Source organism: Cynocephalus volans, chromosome 1 (genome assembly GCF_027409185.1).
Source record: "Cynocephalus volans isolate mCynVol1 chromosome 1, mCynVol1.pri, whole genome shotgun sequence".
Taxonomy (NCBI): domain Eukaryota; kingdom Metazoa; phylum Chordata; class Mammalia; order Dermoptera; family Cynocephalidae; genus Cynocephalus; species Cynocephalus volans.
Window position 1 is genome coordinate 251,264,954 of NC_084460.1, and position 19,839 is coordinate 251,284,792.

Genomic DNA, 19,839 nt, shown 5'->3' on the forward strand with positions numbered 1-19,839 from the left:
GAAATCTCATAAATGGATGGTTTATGAAGAGACAAGAGAGGTACAATCTCTTCCCCATATAAGGATACAGCAAGAAAAGATCCAAATGCAAACCAGGAAGAAGACCCTCAGTAAAATCTGAATCAGCCAGCAATTTGAACTTGGACATCCCAGCCTTCTCAACTGTAAGGGATAAATTTCTGTTGTTTAAACCACCTAGCCTATGGTATTTTCATTATAGAAATATGAAATGACTAAGATATAAATCAATTTGATAACTTAATAAATTCTCATATTTTTAATTTTAATTTATTTAGTTCAAGGTCAATATGACCATACATGAAGCTCAGTAAAAACCTCTGTATTCTCTTCTTATCAGGAAGGTTGTGCTAAAAGAAGTGAGAAGTTCAGTGTGTGTGTGTGCGTTTGTGTGTGTGTGTGTGTGTGTGTGTGTGTGTGTGTGTGTGTGTGTGTGTGTGTGTGTGTGTGTTATGTTAGGGGATAATATTGAGTCTTGACTTTATATGTGTTTCTTAAATCAGGTCTCATCTCTACTATACACAGAAATATTTCCACAAAATTTCTCTTGTATGAATAGCCCACATGCTTGGTTTCTTAGCTGTATGGGAGAGTTTAATTTTTGTAAGTTCAATTACAGTCTTTTTGGTATACTTCAGAGACTGCTTTGTCAAAGTCACCAATGACCTTCAAGGAAGGTGGCCAACTTGAGATTGATTCTCTGATCTCATTTCACTTATGCTACCAGCAGCATTCCTCACAGTTGATTACTATCTCCTTAAAATAAACCTTTTTTTTCATTTTTTTTTTTTCAGAGAAGTGTTTCTGAGATATTCCATTCTTTTGATTTTATAATCCTAGTTGGCTGCTCATTTTCTGTCTTAATTTTTAGCTGTTGTTCCTTGGATTAATCCTGATCTGTCCTGGGTTTATCCATCCGTATGAACTCTCATGTGATCTCATCTAGGCCCAAGCTTATAAAAGGCACTGATATGCCTATGGCTCCCATATGGGTATGTGATCCTAACTTCAAACTCTATACCAAGCCATCTCAAGTACCTCTACTTGTATGTCTAAAAGTAATTTGTCATATTAAAAGTTAATAAAAATTTTAGCGTTTTCCCAGCTTACTTCTCTCCAGACTTCCACATCTCGATAAACTTCATCAGTAACCCCTCATTTGCTAACATCAAAATTCTGTTTTTCTTTTTTATAATTAAATTATTTTTAGTCCACACATAATAATTGTACATATTTATGTGGTACCGTGTTATGTTTCAATACATGTATGCAATGTGTAATCAAATTAGAGTAATTAGTATATATATATCACCCCAGACATTTATCATTCCTTTGTAGTGAGGACATTCAAAATTCTCTCTTTTTGCTATTTTGAAATATACAATAATGTTTTGCTGACTATAATCACCCTGCTGTGAAATGGAATACTAGAACTTATTCCTCCTATTTAACTGTAACTTCATACTGTTGACCAATCTCTCCTCATTTCCTCCTTCCCCTACCCCTCTCAGTCTCTGGTAACCACTATTCTACTCTATTTCTATGAGACCAACTTTTTTAGCTTCCACATAAGAATGAGATCACGTAGTATTTGTCTTTCTGTGCCTGGCATATTTCATTTAACATATTGCCCTTCATGCTCATCCACGTTGTTGCAAATGACAGTATTTCATTATTATTTTTTTGTCTACGTGGCTGAATAGCATTTCATTGTGTAAAGATACCACATTTTCTTTATCCATCCATTGATAAACACTTAGATTGATTCCATATCTTGGCTATTGTGAAAAGTGGTACAATAAACATGCTTAGTCTGTCATACCACATGTAATCTATCAGTAAATCCCAACAATTCTAGCTCAAAAGTATGTCCCCAATCCATTTCTTCCTCCCCTTCTCTACTTACCATTTTAGACCAATTACTTTAATTTCTGTATCTTTTTAATAGTCTCCCTGCTTTCACATATCTCCTATAATAACTTCTTCACATACTAAACAGAGTGGCATTTGTGTCTTCCTCCCTCTCTCCTGCCAACTCTTCCTTGCTTCTTTTTTTCTTTTCTTTATTTTACCCAGATATGTACCTGTATATGTATGCATGTCAGCCTTATCTCCTCCCCATCCACAGCTGTCTCCTCTTCTAGTTCTCTCTCTCCCTCATACCTGATACTAAGAAACACAAGTTAACAAAATATATGTACCCTTACTATATTTATGCCTGTTTTTTATTTTACAAAAGCATACACTTGTTCTTCTTTTTATACAAAACTAAATTCTATTTTGTACTCTTCTCTCATTTGTACTTTACATGTTTTATACAATAAAACTAGATAGTCCTACCAAATCAGTATGCGTTGATATATTTTATTATTTTAATTGATGTATGAAAGTCTATGATATATATCATAATTTATGAAACTATTCCCTTATTGATAATCATTTCCTTTGTTTCTAATTTTTTTTATAACTGAACAATTGAACAAGGTTATTGTTCATTGTAAATGTTCTTGTAAATTTCTTTTATAATGATACTTTTATTCTATGTAGCAAGTCCCAGGAATGCAATGGCTGGGAAAAAACTTATATCCGATTTTAATTTTAATAGATGTTGCCAGATTGCTTACAAAAAAGGCTATAAAACTTGCAATGTAATAATTGTTCATCCTCTTTTTACTTATAGTAATATATCGTAATGTTATTCCTTTTGGTAAATTAGTTATATGGCATCCAATTACATTAATTTCTTTGGAAACATATTAGAAATGTAGCTTTGGCTCCTAAATTAGCATTGTCTGGCATTTATCCCAAAGCTACTTATTAGAATTGGAAAGGAAGGGGGTAAAAAAGATTAGAAAATATCAACATCAATAGGTCAGGTAATCTATCATTCTTTTAAGACATGTGAAAATATTACATAATATAAATTCTTTCATTTACTTGTTAAGGTTGAACCTAAAAACAATTGTGAGATTCTCTCTGATCCTTTTTACATTTGCATTAATTTTCATATTTCCACAATTCCTACATTTGCACCAGCAATTCAAGGCATGCATCCTCATGTAGGAAGATAAGGTGGTGTTTTTTGGCAGGCCTCACCAATATCTACTCTAGGCAAGTTGCCAGAGAATCAGTGAAATTAAAGCTTGAAAACACATAAGATAATATATTGCGTATTCTCTTTCTTTTAAAGGTTAAATAACTGAAATTAAGGGAGTTTGAGTCATTATTTGGCCAATATTCCAAGGCTGCTTTAGTTCGAGATGTTTTAAAGTAGTTTGTAGAAAGGTGTTAATTGTGATAATGTTTACTCAAATATCAGTTCCATACCTCGTTGATTCTAAGATGTCCTTCTGTTTTTCACATATATGCAGGTTTTGTTTGTCTTATAATCAGTGGTTTCTTACATTAATTGGCAATGTGTTCTTATTTATTGTGAAGATAAAAAAGGGTACATCTTGAAATAGATAGGGTATTATATTTATTAAAATATAGGCTTTGTTCTTAACAACCCCACACTTCAACCTAGCAGAACTAAAATACGGAAACAGGCATCTGGGTACATAGCTACTTTTAGGTGATAATTACCTTAAAAAATTACCATCACTCATCAAAGCATATAATAACGTTATCAGCTACAGATAAGGTCAGTATCAGTTATTCAATATGTATCCCATACCTAGTATAGCCCAGTGTTTCTCATACTTAAATATCATATGGATTTTTTAAAAAGATTCCCTAGCATAGATAAAGTTCACTTGTGGCATAATTTTACTTAAATATGTTAACACAAAACTAATTAAACAACCCCATATGCTTATAGCTCTTATATAAACAAAAAACAGAAAATAGAAATCAAATGAAAATACAACAAGCAAATATCCAAATTTGCGATCTTAATTTAATACAACAGATGATGCTGCTTTGCTGAAATCAAATCCTATCTCAAACATGAATTTGTTTATGAGTGTTTTTGTGTCAATACTGATCTCAGCATGCCTGAAGTATATGGTGACTATGTGTGCTCTGTGGTGATAACGTTCTCTCACCTGTTTCCTCCAATTTATCTATCACCTTCATTCATGCAGCATGCCATAATATCATCGGGAATCATCTTAGAGCAAGCAAATACTATGTGTTAAATTTTAGGATTCTTTCTCATTAGCCCAAAATAATAACAGCAGTCATATTTGGCACCAACGTGATCATAAACATGAATGTAAACTGAAGAGATAAATAGTGGCAGTACTTAGTTACATATTATCCAGTTATATGGTTCTACATATGACAAAAATATGCTTATTATTTTAAGATTATTACAGTAATGAAAAAGATAATTTTAAATCTCAATAATATACTCACTGATGACTAAGAATACATCACAGACACATTTGAAGAGCAATGGAATATGCATTTTTTTGTTCATTTGTTTTTCCGGTTTTACATAAGAATAAAAACTTGGTTCACAAAAGCTCAGGTAAGGTTGAGTTGCTGGAATGCAGGATTCAATCTAATCTGCGCATCATTCAATTGAGTGACGGAAAGTTATCCAGAGAGAGTAAGGGCATCCCAAGATTATCATGACAGGAAATAGGAAGTGCAAGCATGTGGAGGTGACAACATATGATTTCAAAGAGCAGTAGGAAACTCAGGGAAGATTTAGTTCTCTCTGGAAGAACTGGACTGAGTAAATCAGGGCAGGGATTCAGTACCCAGGAGTCCAGCCATGGTCTGGGAAAAAATGGTAATGCTGGTTTTACATATGGAGGCAACAATTTTCCTGAAATCTTGTGTGGGCCAGGAACAGATCAGGAACAATGCTCAATTGCTTAGCAGAAACATAGTATCCAGATTTGGGTTAAGCAAAGCAAGATAAGGAACAAGGAGTAAGGTAAATCAATATAAGAGGAAATCATAGGGAATTTTGGTGTGAATTACAATTGTTGAAAGGGAAAAACTGAAGTAAAATGATGACAAAAAAATGTAACTTTTTTAGACTAATGACTTTTATTTTCAAATTTTTAATTATAATTTTTCAGCTAGAAAGTTGGCAATTGAGCACAAGTGATCTATAATTATCCCACAAAACATTAAAAATATTTTAACTAAGAAATATTTATTCTACATATTTATAATAAAGTTATATACTTAACCTAATGCATTTAACATAATGTCCAAATTACTCAGAGGAAAAATCTTTTATTTTTTTAAAATTAGGTTGACATAGTTTCACAGAAACAATTCATGCCAAAAGAGTTACCAATAATCCTGAGAAATCAGAATTGTTTTGAATAATAGTAATAGACCATGAATATTACAAGAGCTTGTAACACAATGGGAAATTTAAAGATACATGTACAAACTTTGCCACTGGACACACAGTATGACTTCCATGTGGATAATATTCTGTTCTATGAAAATAATATCCTGTTCTATGAAAAAATTGATATTCCTGTTTCCTGAACTGGAAATTGAGCTTAGTGCTGTAGATAATGATCTGAAAATTTCAACAGAAGTATTTTGAGAGAAAAATACTGCAAAAATTCCTGATTATTATGACTTACACACTAACAAAAAACTATGTCATTTAGTCCTTTCACATATGGTGCTTCTTCCATTTTCTTACACGCTTCCTTGGTATAGCTCTCTATTAGTAAGGATGTTATCTCCTATCTAATAACTGCGAGTATTAGATAACTGCAAGTATTATCTCCAAAACTTCAAAAGACATAATAAAGACCACACAGGTCATTAGTTTTTCCCAAAGTGATACCTCCAGAGAATGCCTGCATTAATCAAAATATAAATTTTTAAAAATCTGTAACGTTAGGAGCTAGAAATGAATTTAATTTCCACACAATATTTAGTGTAAATCAATTAAATATACTTTTTTTTTTCCTTATAGGATTGTGTTCATACTGAATTCTAAAAAGTTTGTAAATTCTCTGTCTCTCTTTCTCCCAAGATTTCCAGACTCCCCCAAGTGGATATCTGAGAAATTTAGCCAAGTGCAACTAAATAACTGTAACATTTCATAATGAGCTCTGATCAATCCACACCAACTTTTTTTCTTTGTTTGAATTGAAGCATGATACATTGAAAATTTCTTTTTATGTAAACCTAGCACTTCCCCTTTCTACCACCTATAATTTATAGTTTATTGACAAGATTATTACCTCTCTTACGAAGACTCTATTTCCTCTCAATTTTCCTCTTTCAGAAAGTGAAATCAAACTGTCAGATTCATTTAAGGATCTTATTATGGTTTGCAGGGTCACTGCTACATAAAATTCTATATATGGGGCAAACTGAATGGAATGTATTGCAATCTTGACCCCCAAATAAACAAGATAAACACAGTTTATAGTGCAGTTTGCTCTGACATAGTGGCATCAGAATGTCTGGAATCTGCTTTAACCAATTAAGCCTTTCAAGGCAAAGTAAAAATAAAGCCTTCGGTAAATCCATTTAAGATTGAATCCATTGAAGGCACCATCTCCCAGCCTCCCACTGCCCATTATCGATCTTTCTAAGTGCCGACTAATGAGTCGTATATATACCTGATGGGATGCTCTCACTCCACCACCTCGGAGAAGCTAAACTAACACAAAGAGAGAATCAGCTGGGGGGGGGGGGGGGAGGCACGACCACGCTGATGGCTGCCTTGGCCCCTTAAAAACCAACCAGAGTGTCTGTCTTCAGGGAAAGCACCAGACCCCATTCCCTACTTTCTGTGACAAACCCATTAGTTTGTGTGCAGGAGATTTTCCGTTTAGGTCGCTTCTAGGTCGATCGCTTTTGTTCGCTACCACTCTCTGTAGTGGGAGAAGAACTAGAGAGAAATGCAGAGCAAGCTCCTGGCAGCAGCTTCTTTGCCGCAAAGCATCCCTTTCTGTTCAGCTTTGGCAATTTAGGAAGAACTGAGGTTCTCGGGGGAGGTGGGGGAGGGGAATGTCGGGACGAGGGACACATAAATCCGGAATCCGTTTTACCTTCTATTCACTTCTCTTCGCATCGGCCTCAGTCCCCTTCCCCCAAACTATCAACACAAGCACTTACGATATTTACACGGGGGGCGGGGAGGGGGGCTCTTTCCTCGCCTTTCTCCAAGATTCTGAACAGGATACCAGCAGTACATTAAAAACAAATAAAATCAAATAAGCCAAACCCAAAGGTCGCGAATATCTTGAGAGAGAAGCGGCTACCGGCACCTGCTTGGATTCGTGGCAGTTGGAAGCGGGTGGCTTTTGGTACCGAATTATTAATTTATTTTCCCCCTCGCGGCCCCCCACCCTCGCCCCCACTCCGACTGCCGGGGAAGAAATAGCGGCCTCTTCATGTCCCCTCCGCCCCCACCTGACAGAGTCCCCCACTTCTCGGTGGCGGGCCGCGTCCCTGGCCCCGTGCGGCCGCGGAGCTGCGCGGGACGCTCCCCATCGCGCCCCGGCTGGCGCGGCCGTGGGTCCTGGCGGCGGGGAAGGGCGGGGGGGAGGCAGTGGGTGACAGATGTACTCCTCTGACAGCTCTCAGTATCAGCCCAGTGGCTCCCTGCCATTGGCTCAGTGCAATGGACCGGCGACGCCGCTCACTATAATAACACTCATGCCTGCCAGCAGCAGCAACTCCGAGTGCGGGCGCCCCGCGCGGGGGATGTTGCCGCCGCCGTTGCTGCCGCCGCCGTTGCTGCTGCCGCCGCGCAGGCGGCTCCCGCTGCTCGGCCCCGCTCGGCCGCCACGCCGGCGCTGACTCCGCTCGGCTCGGTCCTGCCCGCCCGGCCCCCTCCCAGCCCGGGATCCTCCGGCGGGACTCATCGCCCTGACGCGAATTAGAAGACACACAGACACACACACACACACACACACACGGCCAGCATGCGCAGGCGGGGGAGCCTCCGCGCGCAGGGCACAGGGGTGAACTGAGCCTGTCTCCGCAGGGCGTGCGAGAGCGGCGGCGGTCTGCCCTCCTGGCGGTCCCGAGCCCACCCTCCCCGGGCTCCGGCGCGCTGCGGCGGCGGACGCGGGGTGCATGGAAGCGGCGGCTGCGGTGCAGGAGGCGGCGGCTGCCCCATGGAGTGTTACTACATTGTCATCAGCTCCACGCATCTCAGCAACGGACACTTTCGCAACATCAAGGGAGTTTTCCGGGGCCCTCTCAGCAAGAACGGGAACAAAACTCTGGTAATCGCTTCTCTCTCTCTCTCTCGCCACCCTCCCCCCACCCCCCCACCCCAAGAGGACATTTGGAGGATTGAGGGTACTGTGAGGTTTTGGGGGTGCTGAGATTCAGTTTGGCTCATGATGTATTCAATTATTTATCTGGTGGGCTTGGGTGAGTTTAGGTGTAGAAAAAGATGGAATTTTAGGGAAGCTGTGATCCCTGGCTTTAGTCGACACTTCCACAAGGTTCCAGACTCTCCACCTCACTCCATAATGCTGAAGATTATTACCACAGTCTCTCCTTTTTTTTGAAGCAAATTGTGTCAACAGGACCTCTAAAAAATTTTTAAGAAGAGAGAAAGAAAAGAACCCTAACCCAAGTGACCCCGTAACATCTTTTGGGAGCTGAAGGTGAATAAGGATGTGGGTGTAGCTGACAGAAGCAGGGAGCCATGTGGCTGTGGCGTGGAGGAAGTGGCGGGATTGAGTGATGGTCTGAGAATGAGTTTGTATTCTGGCCCTTTCCTGAAGGACTGGCTGGCAGCAAACTTCTCTAGTGAGAAGTTGTCAGTACTAAGCTGAACAGAATGATTCCAGAACCCCATGCTGTCAACTCAGTTCTTCACTCTAAAGAGATAGGGGACAAGTGTGAAGCGTGATCACTATGTCATAATTAGAGGCACTAGGAAACATGTTTGACAAACAGAACCAATCATGCAGTCGCTGGAAGGTTCTTACTGGACCAAGAGCTTCATCTTTTAGCATCCTAGTAGGAAGAGCACTCTTGATTGGTAGGAAAAGATGGGCTGAGCGTTGAAATAGTGCAGGATAATAGCTCCTACTTTTTATCCAAATCCCCTCTTAGCTACAAAACCTCCCTGCAGAACTGACTCTCATGTATTGGTATCTCCGGAGAAGTAGACACCTCCATAAAGGAAAAAGGAAGTAGAGAACGGTTCATTAGGCTAAGTACTGCAAGAATATAGCCAAAGTAAGGTGGTAATATACAAAAGTATGACTCACTAAAGTCTGGGTCCCTTAGCAAGCAATCTCCTCTCCCCTTTTTACGATGGTTAATTAGCGTGAAAGAGTATAGTAGAAGTTTAAGGAGGGACTCAAATAGTCCAGAAGTAAATGCAGTATTCTTAATCTAATTTTCTTTATATATCTTAAAATATATTTCTACAGGAATGAAAATATTGTGCTGGGATGCGTGTTTTCCAAGAATGAAAAGTTCTCATCTGAAGTTTTAATTGAATTCTGACATTAATATGATGCATTTGATTTCTTTCTTTTTCCCTTGAATCTATTGGCTACCACCTTTCAGCTCTTTTTAGACTCAGAAAAGCAGGTCTAGTTTGTTGTTTACATTAATCTTCTGGATGTGGTTGTTTGCTGTTGTTGTTGAACAAAAGAAAGTAAAAATATTCTCCTGCAGTCTTCTATAGTAGAGTACTATATATACAGAGTAGTAGGTAAGGCTAAAGAAATTATTTAAATAGTTCTGACCCTAGTTAAAAAAACAAACTCATCTAAGTGAGAAGGTAAACTTTTAGAGAGAGGAAAAAACATTTACTTTGAAGAAAGCAAACACTTTTATTTTTTAAATCAAGTTCCACTTATGATAAAAGGCAAACTTATTGAACAATATTTCATTTCCATAGTTACAATAATGGCATAGGTGATAAAACACACGTTAGAGTTCATAGAAAAAAATAGTTATTAGGTAAACCTTAACTCATTAAAGTTATATTTATCTTAATTCTTAAGTCAACTTTGGGTTTCTAACTGGTTGAATTTGCTTATGCTGATTTGTTTGTTGTGTGTTTGAAGTTGATTAGTTCTTCACCACTCATATTAACAAAATGTAGGTTAAAGTCTAGATTTGCCTGTGTAAACTTGTGATTAAAATGGGTGATAAAAAGCAGCCACCTAAATGAGATAAGTAAATCTAAATATAGGCAAATGTCAGAAGCAACAAACAGAGATAAAAAGACTTTGAAATAACTCCTATCATATTCCTCTTAGTTATCATGAAAGAGACTTGTGCAAATTTCTGAGCTAGTCCTTAAAGGTTGTTTACAAACTGCCCAAGTTTGTATTTTCTGTGTATGATTTACACTGCCTGAAGTGATGTAGAATTTTGTGTATGATCCAACTATATTTCAAACTATTTTTTAAAAGATAATGTATATGTGTGTTTTCTAGATGCCTTTTGATGTATTTTGTTATTGAAGAAAATGAGATTTATGCCTGTTTTTAACAGAAGACATTTTAGATATACTCAGACATGAATGATTTTAATTAAAAAAAGATCTATCTTTATCTAAAAACATATTCTCTACAGCACATAGGATGCTATGAGGACTTGCTATAAGTTAAAACTTACTATCAGCTAAAAACAGAAAACTGTATCTGAAACTTCTAAGAATTAGGAACTTTAATAAGAAACACAAATACTATCTTAAAAGTTATATTGCCATATTTAAAAAATGTTCAATTAAGAACTTATGCATATTATGTTTTTTTACAGTTTTATTTTTTATTTCTAACTTGACAATTAGATCATATGTATTTATCATGTACAATGTTTTTAATCCCTGTTTCATGGAGTAATAATTATGAAATCTTTTCTACTTTACTTGCTATTTGATTTTGACATATTAGAATTTTGCCTTTAAAAAAATAATCACATTTTTGTCTTTTGAAATGCATACAAAATTCAAAGGATTTTAATAATGTCTTAAGTGTTGGCTTGATTTTTCTTTTTTTCTTATTTTAGGAAAGCATAACTTAAAATGTAAAACCATTCCAGGAAAAGGTATTTTGATTTTTCCAAAAAAATCCCATTATTTTAAATCACTAGATAATTAATCGATTTTTCAGATTTTTTTAAATTTAAATTTTAAAAAATAATTTTATGATCTTTAAAAAAACCTTAGGAGTAATTTAAGCTAGCCTATAAATGTTAATACAGTGTTCTTTCATGAATTAGAAGTTACGTATAGAATATCCTTTGTAAATAAGGTTTTATTGACATTGGTGAATTGCTTTAGTCCTAAATCCAGAATGTAATTCTGCCACTCATAGTGAGAAGATTATCAAAATACGGTGTAAAGTCCTTTTCATAGGTCATACAATGTCACTCAGACATAAAATTCTAGAAAAAGTAGTACACTTAAAAGCGAAGTCTGTTGTTACTCTTGACCCTATTCATGAGTTTTTCAGTATATTCGACTTGACAATTTTAACTAAAAATATACAAATAGCCGTTTTGTAATTTTTGATTCTCTTTGCTCATGAGATTGACAAAAGTATCAATCTACTTGTCATGATTTCTATTATAAATTGCATCACATTTGTGATATAGCTTTTCATGGTATAAGAAATGAGCTAATATTTTATGTGTTTCATAATATTTCTGGATAAGTTATGGGGTATAATAGCAATGAATAAAGTTTATTTTCCTTGTATTCTCATTCTTTTCTTTAGATTTTCCCAGTCCACCATTTTGTAAACTATTGCATATTGGATAAAGACATTTAGTTACTACACTTTTTCTTTGCAATTAATCCACAAAATTTCTTTGTTCTCATTATATATTTAAAACTCTTAATACAGAATATTTGAATATATTATATATATACTTAATATGGAATTTAAATAGACATATTTAATCACTTTTAATATGGAATTTGGGGTCTGCCTTTGGAGCATGGGAAATCATTACTAATTTGTTCATTGCACTCTATTAGTTGGTCAGCATTATAGTATCTCATAAAAGCATTATATCTATTTCACTGACTATAGAATTCAAAAAGAACAAGTAGTGGTTTTAAGGTCATACAATGAGTCAATATTATAATGCAGATTTCCTGACTCCAGGCATATTTCCTTTATAACTTACAAAGTAAATTATGGAATCCATAGGAATCTGTATGATAATATGATTAAGAGATGTTATTGTGTCATCTGTTTGGTGGAAGGCACTTTACTTTTCCAGTTGCCTCCTGATATGGAGAAATAGTGCCAGACTCACAAAATAATTTGAATTTAAAATTATTTTATATCTTGTCCTTTAATAGGAAAGCGTCACTAATTTCCTAGGTCCTGTTTCTGTAGGCTGCCCTCCATTTCCAATATATGAAGTACCAAGTTTTGCAAGAAAAAAGTGTTAATTTCTTAAGTGGTTCTCAAAATATTTGTTATTTTGTTCATTCAGATTTATTGAGATGCCTCAGTTACAAGGTGCTATTTTAGGTACCACAGGCTCTGAGTTATGCACTGAATAGTATGTACTTAGTAATAATATATTCAGGAACGCTCCTGTTCATTTTGAATATGTTGAGAAAATATTCATATCTTGACATGTTTTAGGTTTTTTGTCACTGAGGGTATTTTCATATGTATCAATTTTGAGAAGAATGAAAAAATTCTGGTTTTTTTTTTCCATTTGTATACAGCAACTCACTTAAAATTAGGTAGGTCTTTGAAATACACTGTATGGTCTTTTGTTTTAATTATCATTATTGAATGTAACTTATTATTCAGGACATTCCCTTACACATTTTCTTATGTGTCTAAGAGAATGTAATTTAAAAGTTTTCTTCACTCATTGAAGCCCACTTAGGTGGCACTTTAATATTATGCACAAGACTGAAGAGACCAATTGTTGAATTGGTGCTGTTGAAAGATTATCATTGTTAGATTAACATCCTCAAGAGAGTTCAGGGGTGAGGGTGGATCAGAATGATATATAATATACTCCCAAGCTTTTTCACTTTATGAACTTGTTCACAAAATCGGGACAGTTATATATTCTTCCAAGTTTCTTTCAAACTCTTATACATTCAGTATTAAAGAATACCTTGTGTCTCACTCTTCTGAATTTAAGGTGTTATATATTCTTTGCTCTATTTCTTTTTTATTCTAACAAAACTTTATATCATGTGCATTTTCAGAACACCTTACTGAAGTAAGGAAAATCACTGGTAATGAATTATTGTTGTTATGACTAAACAAATGTAAGTAGTTTACAATATGCACATGTTTTCATGTAATGACCATGATTATCATATAGCTCTGTTAGTTTGTTTGATATAAATTGAGTTATTTTAGATAGTAATATAAATATCTTATGTTATATCAACATAAATATCAGTTCTGCACCAATGCTTTCTAGGTTATTGAAGATTGCAATTACAGTTTTACTGAAAATACAGATGAGAAAGAGCTTCAGGGGCTACCTAGATCAGAAGTTTCATAGGGTTGTATTTAGGGCCAAATTTAGATTGCCGTAGTGTGCATAGTATTTTGAAAGATTTGGGTTTACATGTCATTCAAAGAGGAATGCACTTCCCAGTTTGCCACTGTCTACACTGCTTTTTATTGCTATGTAGGCTTTTCACTTATTTACATTACCTTCCTGACCAATGAAGGCACTTATTTTCCTCTCCGTAAGTCCAAGGACCAAAGTTTACCTCTGTAGGGAGAAATATTTTTATCATTCTACATGTGCCCTTCATTGTACCAACTTTTAGAAAGGTACTCATCTTCAAAAAGCTTTTGGCATATACGTATGTTTCTGTAGTATCTCTTTCGCATGTATTTGTTGAACTAATTAACAGTATTCTCTAGAACAAATGTGTAGGAATACTATCACAATAAGAAACACGTAGGGATTCGAGGATGATGCATTTTTGCATTTTAAAATTGCAAACTTTTGCTTAGGCCACTGATGTTTTTGGTATTTTCTTGTTGTTTTTGGTCTTTAAAAAAATGAAGTTTGAATGTAATTTTATTCTTTAATATATGCTTAGATAAACATGTTTAATTCACGTAACATATTTGGAAAATGGTATTATAGATAGCTGAATTTTTTTAAATTGTGATCATCATACAATGTTGAAGCAATTTCCTCCAGTAACCCTGTTTAACTGAGATATTACAATTAAAGGGAATTGCTTTATATTAGGTGTTTGATTAATTCTTCCAGGAAAAAAAAATAGCAGTTATAAACTGGTGTACTTCAGCCAAAATTCATGAAGTAATTATGTATACCTATTATCACATTTTTGTATTGCTAACCACAAAAAGTAAGAAATATAATTTGTTTAGTTTACCTTTCTAAATATTTTAACCTAAAGCCATTTGATCTATTTTATCTCATTCTAAATTATCCATTGTGTCTGAGAAAACCTTCCAATATATACTATATTATGATGGTGTTTTCAATTAGCAAGGGTTTTTTAGTTTTACGATTTTTTTTACTGAATACTTCCTAGCACAATTACAAGAGAAAGTGAGGTAATAATTAATTACTACTTAACCTTAGTTGTCAAAGTAAACAAAGTGCATTACTAGATGTACTACTCTGGACTCTTTCATAATGGTTTGGCACCACTGCAAGATTGTATGCTTTTCTAAATGTAAGTGCATTTAATATACTAAATGTTCATGATGGCCATATTGTGTTCAAATTATAAGATTTTTTTTTTTTTTTTTGTTAAATGGCTTCAGAAAAATGAGTTGTATTGAGAATGATGGCTAGCTTTATGTGTCAACTAGAATAGTAGCCAGTTATTTAATCAGATACTAATCTAGGTATTGCTATGATGGTATTTTGTAGATGTAGTTAATGTCTTGAATAACCTGACTTTAAGTAAAGGAGATTACCTTTGAGAATGTGGGTTGGCCTCATGAAATCAGTTGAAAAACCTTAAGAGCAAAACCTTGGTTTCCTAGAGAAGAAGTAATTCTGCCTGAAGACTGTCGCATCAATTCCTACCTGAACTTCCAGCCTGCTGGCCTGCCCTTCATATTTCAGATTTACTAGCCCCTACAATCACTGACTCAGTCCCTCAAAATAAATTGTGTGTTTGTGTGTGTGTGTGTGTGTGTGTGAGAAAGAGTGTGTATTTTGTTGGTTCTGTTTGTCAGGAGAGCCCTGATTGATACACTGAAGAACACTTTATAACATATATTTTATAATAAGGTAACTAAATGTTTGGAATATATATCCTATGTGGGTTTAAGAGCAAAACCTTGGTTGCTATTATGAAATAGGTAAGTTGGCATTGATAACTATATAAGTTTAAAATGGATAGAGCTTATTGTGGAATTTTTCTGTTATTTTTAAACAAGTTAGTAATAACTTCATTTGAAAACTTTTCTCAGATCAATCCCCCAAGTCCCACTATAACTATATAAAATATTCTTATCTGTTCAGCTCCAACATCTAATCACACATGTGTTTATTATACTTGAAGAAAGTCAGGCTATCTCTAAATGTTAGAAAATATTTTTAAACTTAATATCAAAAGTGCACACTTTAGTAGGCTAAATTTCAAATAGGCTTTAAGTGGAACTATCTAAAATGAAGGGCTTACATTTCACGAAACAAAAATGTCTTCATAAAAAACATGAAAACAGAATTATGTCAGTGTCCACCATCCTAAAACCACCAGGAGCACAATTTTAATTGGACCCACTTGGGCATATTGATATTTGTTGGAACAAGGTAAACTGCACAGCTTGGGGAGCCTTGGGGCATCTCATGAGGAGAGGATAAGGAGTAGTTTACAGCATTTGGGGTTAAGTGAGGTGATTTTGTACAGTTTATTAAACCATTGTTTCATTCTGGATTGGGTACTGTGATAAAGAAAGGCCAATTCTTTTGATTGGTTATCTTAGTACTTCTTATCTAGGAGTCAAGAGGAACAGAGTGGGGTAAAGCTGTCATTGATAGAGAAGCAGCCTTTCCTTGTGTTGGCTGGCAGGTGGATGCTGGGTAATAAGAACAATGTTTTTGGTTTTGTCTGTGCTCAAACATGATTGTGGAGTGGTCTTGTTTTTCTCTAGACCTTGTCTGATGTTAGTGTACTGTGAAACTCTTCATGTTTGACAAGAGAACACTACACTTCACTCTTAGATCCAGACAAGCTCTTTGCTAACAGATGTTAGAAAACGTTTTTTCTTATTCAGATGTGGACATGAGAATGGATGGCTGCAAATGGGGAAGAGTGAGGACAAAGTGATCAGAGAAGAGGATTTCAGGGAAATGAAATGAAAAAAAAAAAAAAAGTCCTCCAAAGCTGAGGACTGTTAAAGATTAAGGCGGGTAGGGGAATGGTAGAGAAATAGCAAGGTGGAAAAAGGGGGAGATGTGCCCATATTGCCACATTAGTATGAGGAGTTTGAGAGATAAAACATTCACCTCTTCAGAGAGATACAAGGGGAACAATGTTTTCAATAGAAACAGACTTCTGTTAGATTAAAAAGGTTATAAACATTTATTGATAGTAGACACAATGAATTAGAAGACACAGTCCAAGGGTTTTAGAATATGCCAAAATATAGAGAATTGTTTCGGAAAAGAGGATGTCACTAAGGTATATGTGGATTGAAGTTTAGGAAATAGGAGAATTTGGGAGTTCTGGGCTTCTTGTGGTGACTGACATCATTGGAGATACAGGGAGCATAAGGTTGCTGTGATAATCTCAGTGTAGGCAGTGGTAGCAGTGGAATGGTGGAGGAGAGAAAGGAGTCCCATGGGGAACACTCGGAGTCCTTGGGCTCACCTTTGACTCCTCTTGGGAGACCGAATTATACATGACCCTACTCTGAGCCCCAGAGCTCTCTCCTGACTCCTGTTGAAGTGTTCCTGCAGATGGGCTTGGTTACTCCTAGTGCACAGATTCCCTCCCAAATTCAGCCGCTAAAACGTCAAGTTAGTAACAACAATTCCAAAGTTAATTCATTGTCTTAGTCAATCTGGGTACTATAGCAAATTACCACAGACTGTGTGGCTTAAATAACAAATATTTATTTCTCACAGTTCTGAAGACTGCAAAGTCAAAGACCAAGGTGCTAACTGATTCTGTGTCTGGTGAGGGCCCACTTCCAATTTTGCAGATAGTCATTTTCTCATTGTCTTCTCACAAGGTGGAGAGCAGAGAGGGAGATCAGGTCTACTGTCTCTTATAATAGAACTAATTCTATTCATGGGTCATCAACCTTTTAACCTAGGTCCCTCATAGGACCCTCATAGGCCCTTCATAGGTCTCTCCTTCTGTTACCGTCACATCAGGGATTAGGATTTCTGCATGTGCATTTTGGGGGGAAACAAACATTCAGTCCATTGTCTCCATCCATCATGCCTTGTTTGTGTCCCTTAAACAGAAAACACCTAAAGAATGCAATGTGGAGTAAGCAAATTTTGTTTGTAGAGATTTTAGAAAAAGTCCAGTACTTTGGAAGTTGCCAAGGACTTTTGATAGTTTTGGAAAGCAGGAGATTTCAGGACAATAAATACTGGGAGACAGACCAGTTGCAGAGAAATAAGGGGTTTAATGATGACAGGTTTGTACTACATTCTTTTTCCGACAAGTGGTCAGGGACAGAAGGGTGGGATTAAATAGGATTCTTTCTTTGATTAAGAAAATGTCTCAAGTCACCTAATCCGGTGATGCCCAAGGAAGTGTCAGGGGAAATACTGTTAAGTTACTTTTGTAACCTATAGTTCTTCTTCAAAACCTCATATTGGGGGCTGGCTGGAGAGCTTAATAGGTTAGAGTGAGGCCTTGTAACACTAAGGTCAAGGGTTCAGATCCCTGTACCAGGTAGCTGCAAAAAAAATAAATAAATAAAATAAATAAATAAAAATAAAAACCCTGGTATTTAGCAATCAATCACCACTCATTGCTGAAGATACTCAATGTCTGGACAATGTACCTTGAGGAAGAGAATGGCTGCTTTTACTGCAGAATTGTGTTACAGCATCCAATTTAGTACGTCTCCATCAAAATATTTACACTCCTACTTACACAGTGGTTGAAGGCACAAATATTTTATAACTAGATGGATCTGATCCTAGATCTCTCTCTGTATCAGTAAATAGTGAGTATAGTTGTCTATAACCAAAATCTCAAGTATTAACTATGTACCTAAATAGTATTGTACATAATTTTTTTCATACTGTAAGAAATATGCAAGTTGACATTTTTCTAACATTAAGTGGCTCTATAAAGACTAAGGACTCGGATATTATTTGTATTTTCCTACAGTTGTAAGGTGGTCAGTGCTCCAGCCACCACATCTACATTCTAAGCTAGAAAAAAAGGAATAAAGAGTAAGGACAAAAAGTTGACTTTTCCTTTTTCAAGAAGTCCTTCCTAACAGTGTTGACTTATGTCTCTTTGGCCAGAACTGCGCCACAGAATCACTCCTACGTACAGGGAAGGCTAGAAACATGACTTATTAATCTGGGCATATTGCTAATCTCAATAAAAAACAATGTTATGTAAGTAAGAAAAAGAGGGAATTGATCAGACAAGAGAATTCTACCACAACTAGTCACTAGCTTTATGACTTTGGTAAAGTTCACATCTCTCACTATCAGTTATATGATCTTTCAAAGGAGATGATAATACCTTTGTAAAAGACTGGCTTGCAGATCAAATAAGATAAAGACTATATAGTAATTTGCACAAGGTTTGATACACAACCCTTCAATAAATGGTGGTAGCTATTGACAGCATTTCATGCCAGAACATTCATATCTGTTTTAGAATCTCATTTGTTCAATTCAATGTGTGTCAGTTTACATAATTAAGATACTTTTACTATTGAAGCGTATCAATATTTCCTTTTTTTCTCAGTGTTTTAGTTTGCTTTATCTGCTATAACAAAATACCATTGACTGGGTGGCTTATGTAGAACAGACATTTATTTCTCACAGTCTGGAGACTGGGAGTCTAAGATCAAGTTGCCAGCAGATTCGGTGTCTGGCCAGGGCTTGCTTCCTCATAGATGAACTTCCTCTCACTCTAATCTCACATGGCAAAGGGGGCAAAGGGGGCAAAGGACCTCTCTCAGGCCTCTTTTATAAGGGCACTAATCCATGAGGGCAGGGCTTTCATGACCTAGTCACCTTCTGAAGGCCCCCACCTTCTGATATCATCACATTGGAGGTTAGGAACTCAGCATATGTTTTTTTGGAACACAGACATTTAGACCGTAGCTCTCAGTTATCCATCACACCCTTTACATACTTATCCCTACCCCAAGAATGCATAAAATCTTCTCCCTTAAAATATAGACAGGGCTCTAAATATTTTAGGAGCCAAAGAGATGAAAATTCTAAGGAAACCTTCAGATATCAGTCATTCCTTTGATTCATAAAGTTGGTGAAACTATAGAAAGCTGGTTTTTAAATTTTTTTTAGGAAAGCTTAGAATTTATTTTAACTCTCTTCAACAATAATCTCTATAGCTGTAACTCCTTTGCAGTGTCTTCTTGGATCAATGCAGTTCTGATGTTACAAAATTAATATTTACACTAGGGGGCGGCATAACATTTTCTCTTGCTCTTGTACAGACAAGCACGGTAAATAACCATAGATTAATACATTTGCCAAATATAGTTACCACAGTTTTATTAACTAAAAGTCACTCTAAAATCTAATTAGCAAGGAAGTCAGTATGGAATGTGACGTAGATGTGATGTGTTTGCTATATACTTCTTTGTACACTTCAGAAAGTAATTATTTTTGGTCATTGTCTATCTCAGTCCCATGTGATATATGTGTTAAGTAAGATGGTGCTGACATACAGTTGATGACCATCTACACATTCCTAGACTGTCACTCTTGGCTCATAATAAAAGTATC

General features: G+C 36.0%; 1 protein-coding gene across 1 annotated transcript in view; it reads left to right on the forward strand.

The window, feature by feature from the left end:
- Positions 1–8,081: 8,081 nt before the first annotated feature.
- Positions 8,082–19,839, forward strand: part of ZNF804A (zinc finger protein 804A) — a 319,443-nt gene continuing 307,685 nt past the window's right edge. The window contains exon 1 of the mRNA XM_063088595.1: positions 8,082–8,192. Within this exon, the coding sequence (XP_062944665.1) occupies positions 8,082–8,192 (111 nt within the window). The remainder of the gene's footprint in view (positions 8,193–19,839) is intronic.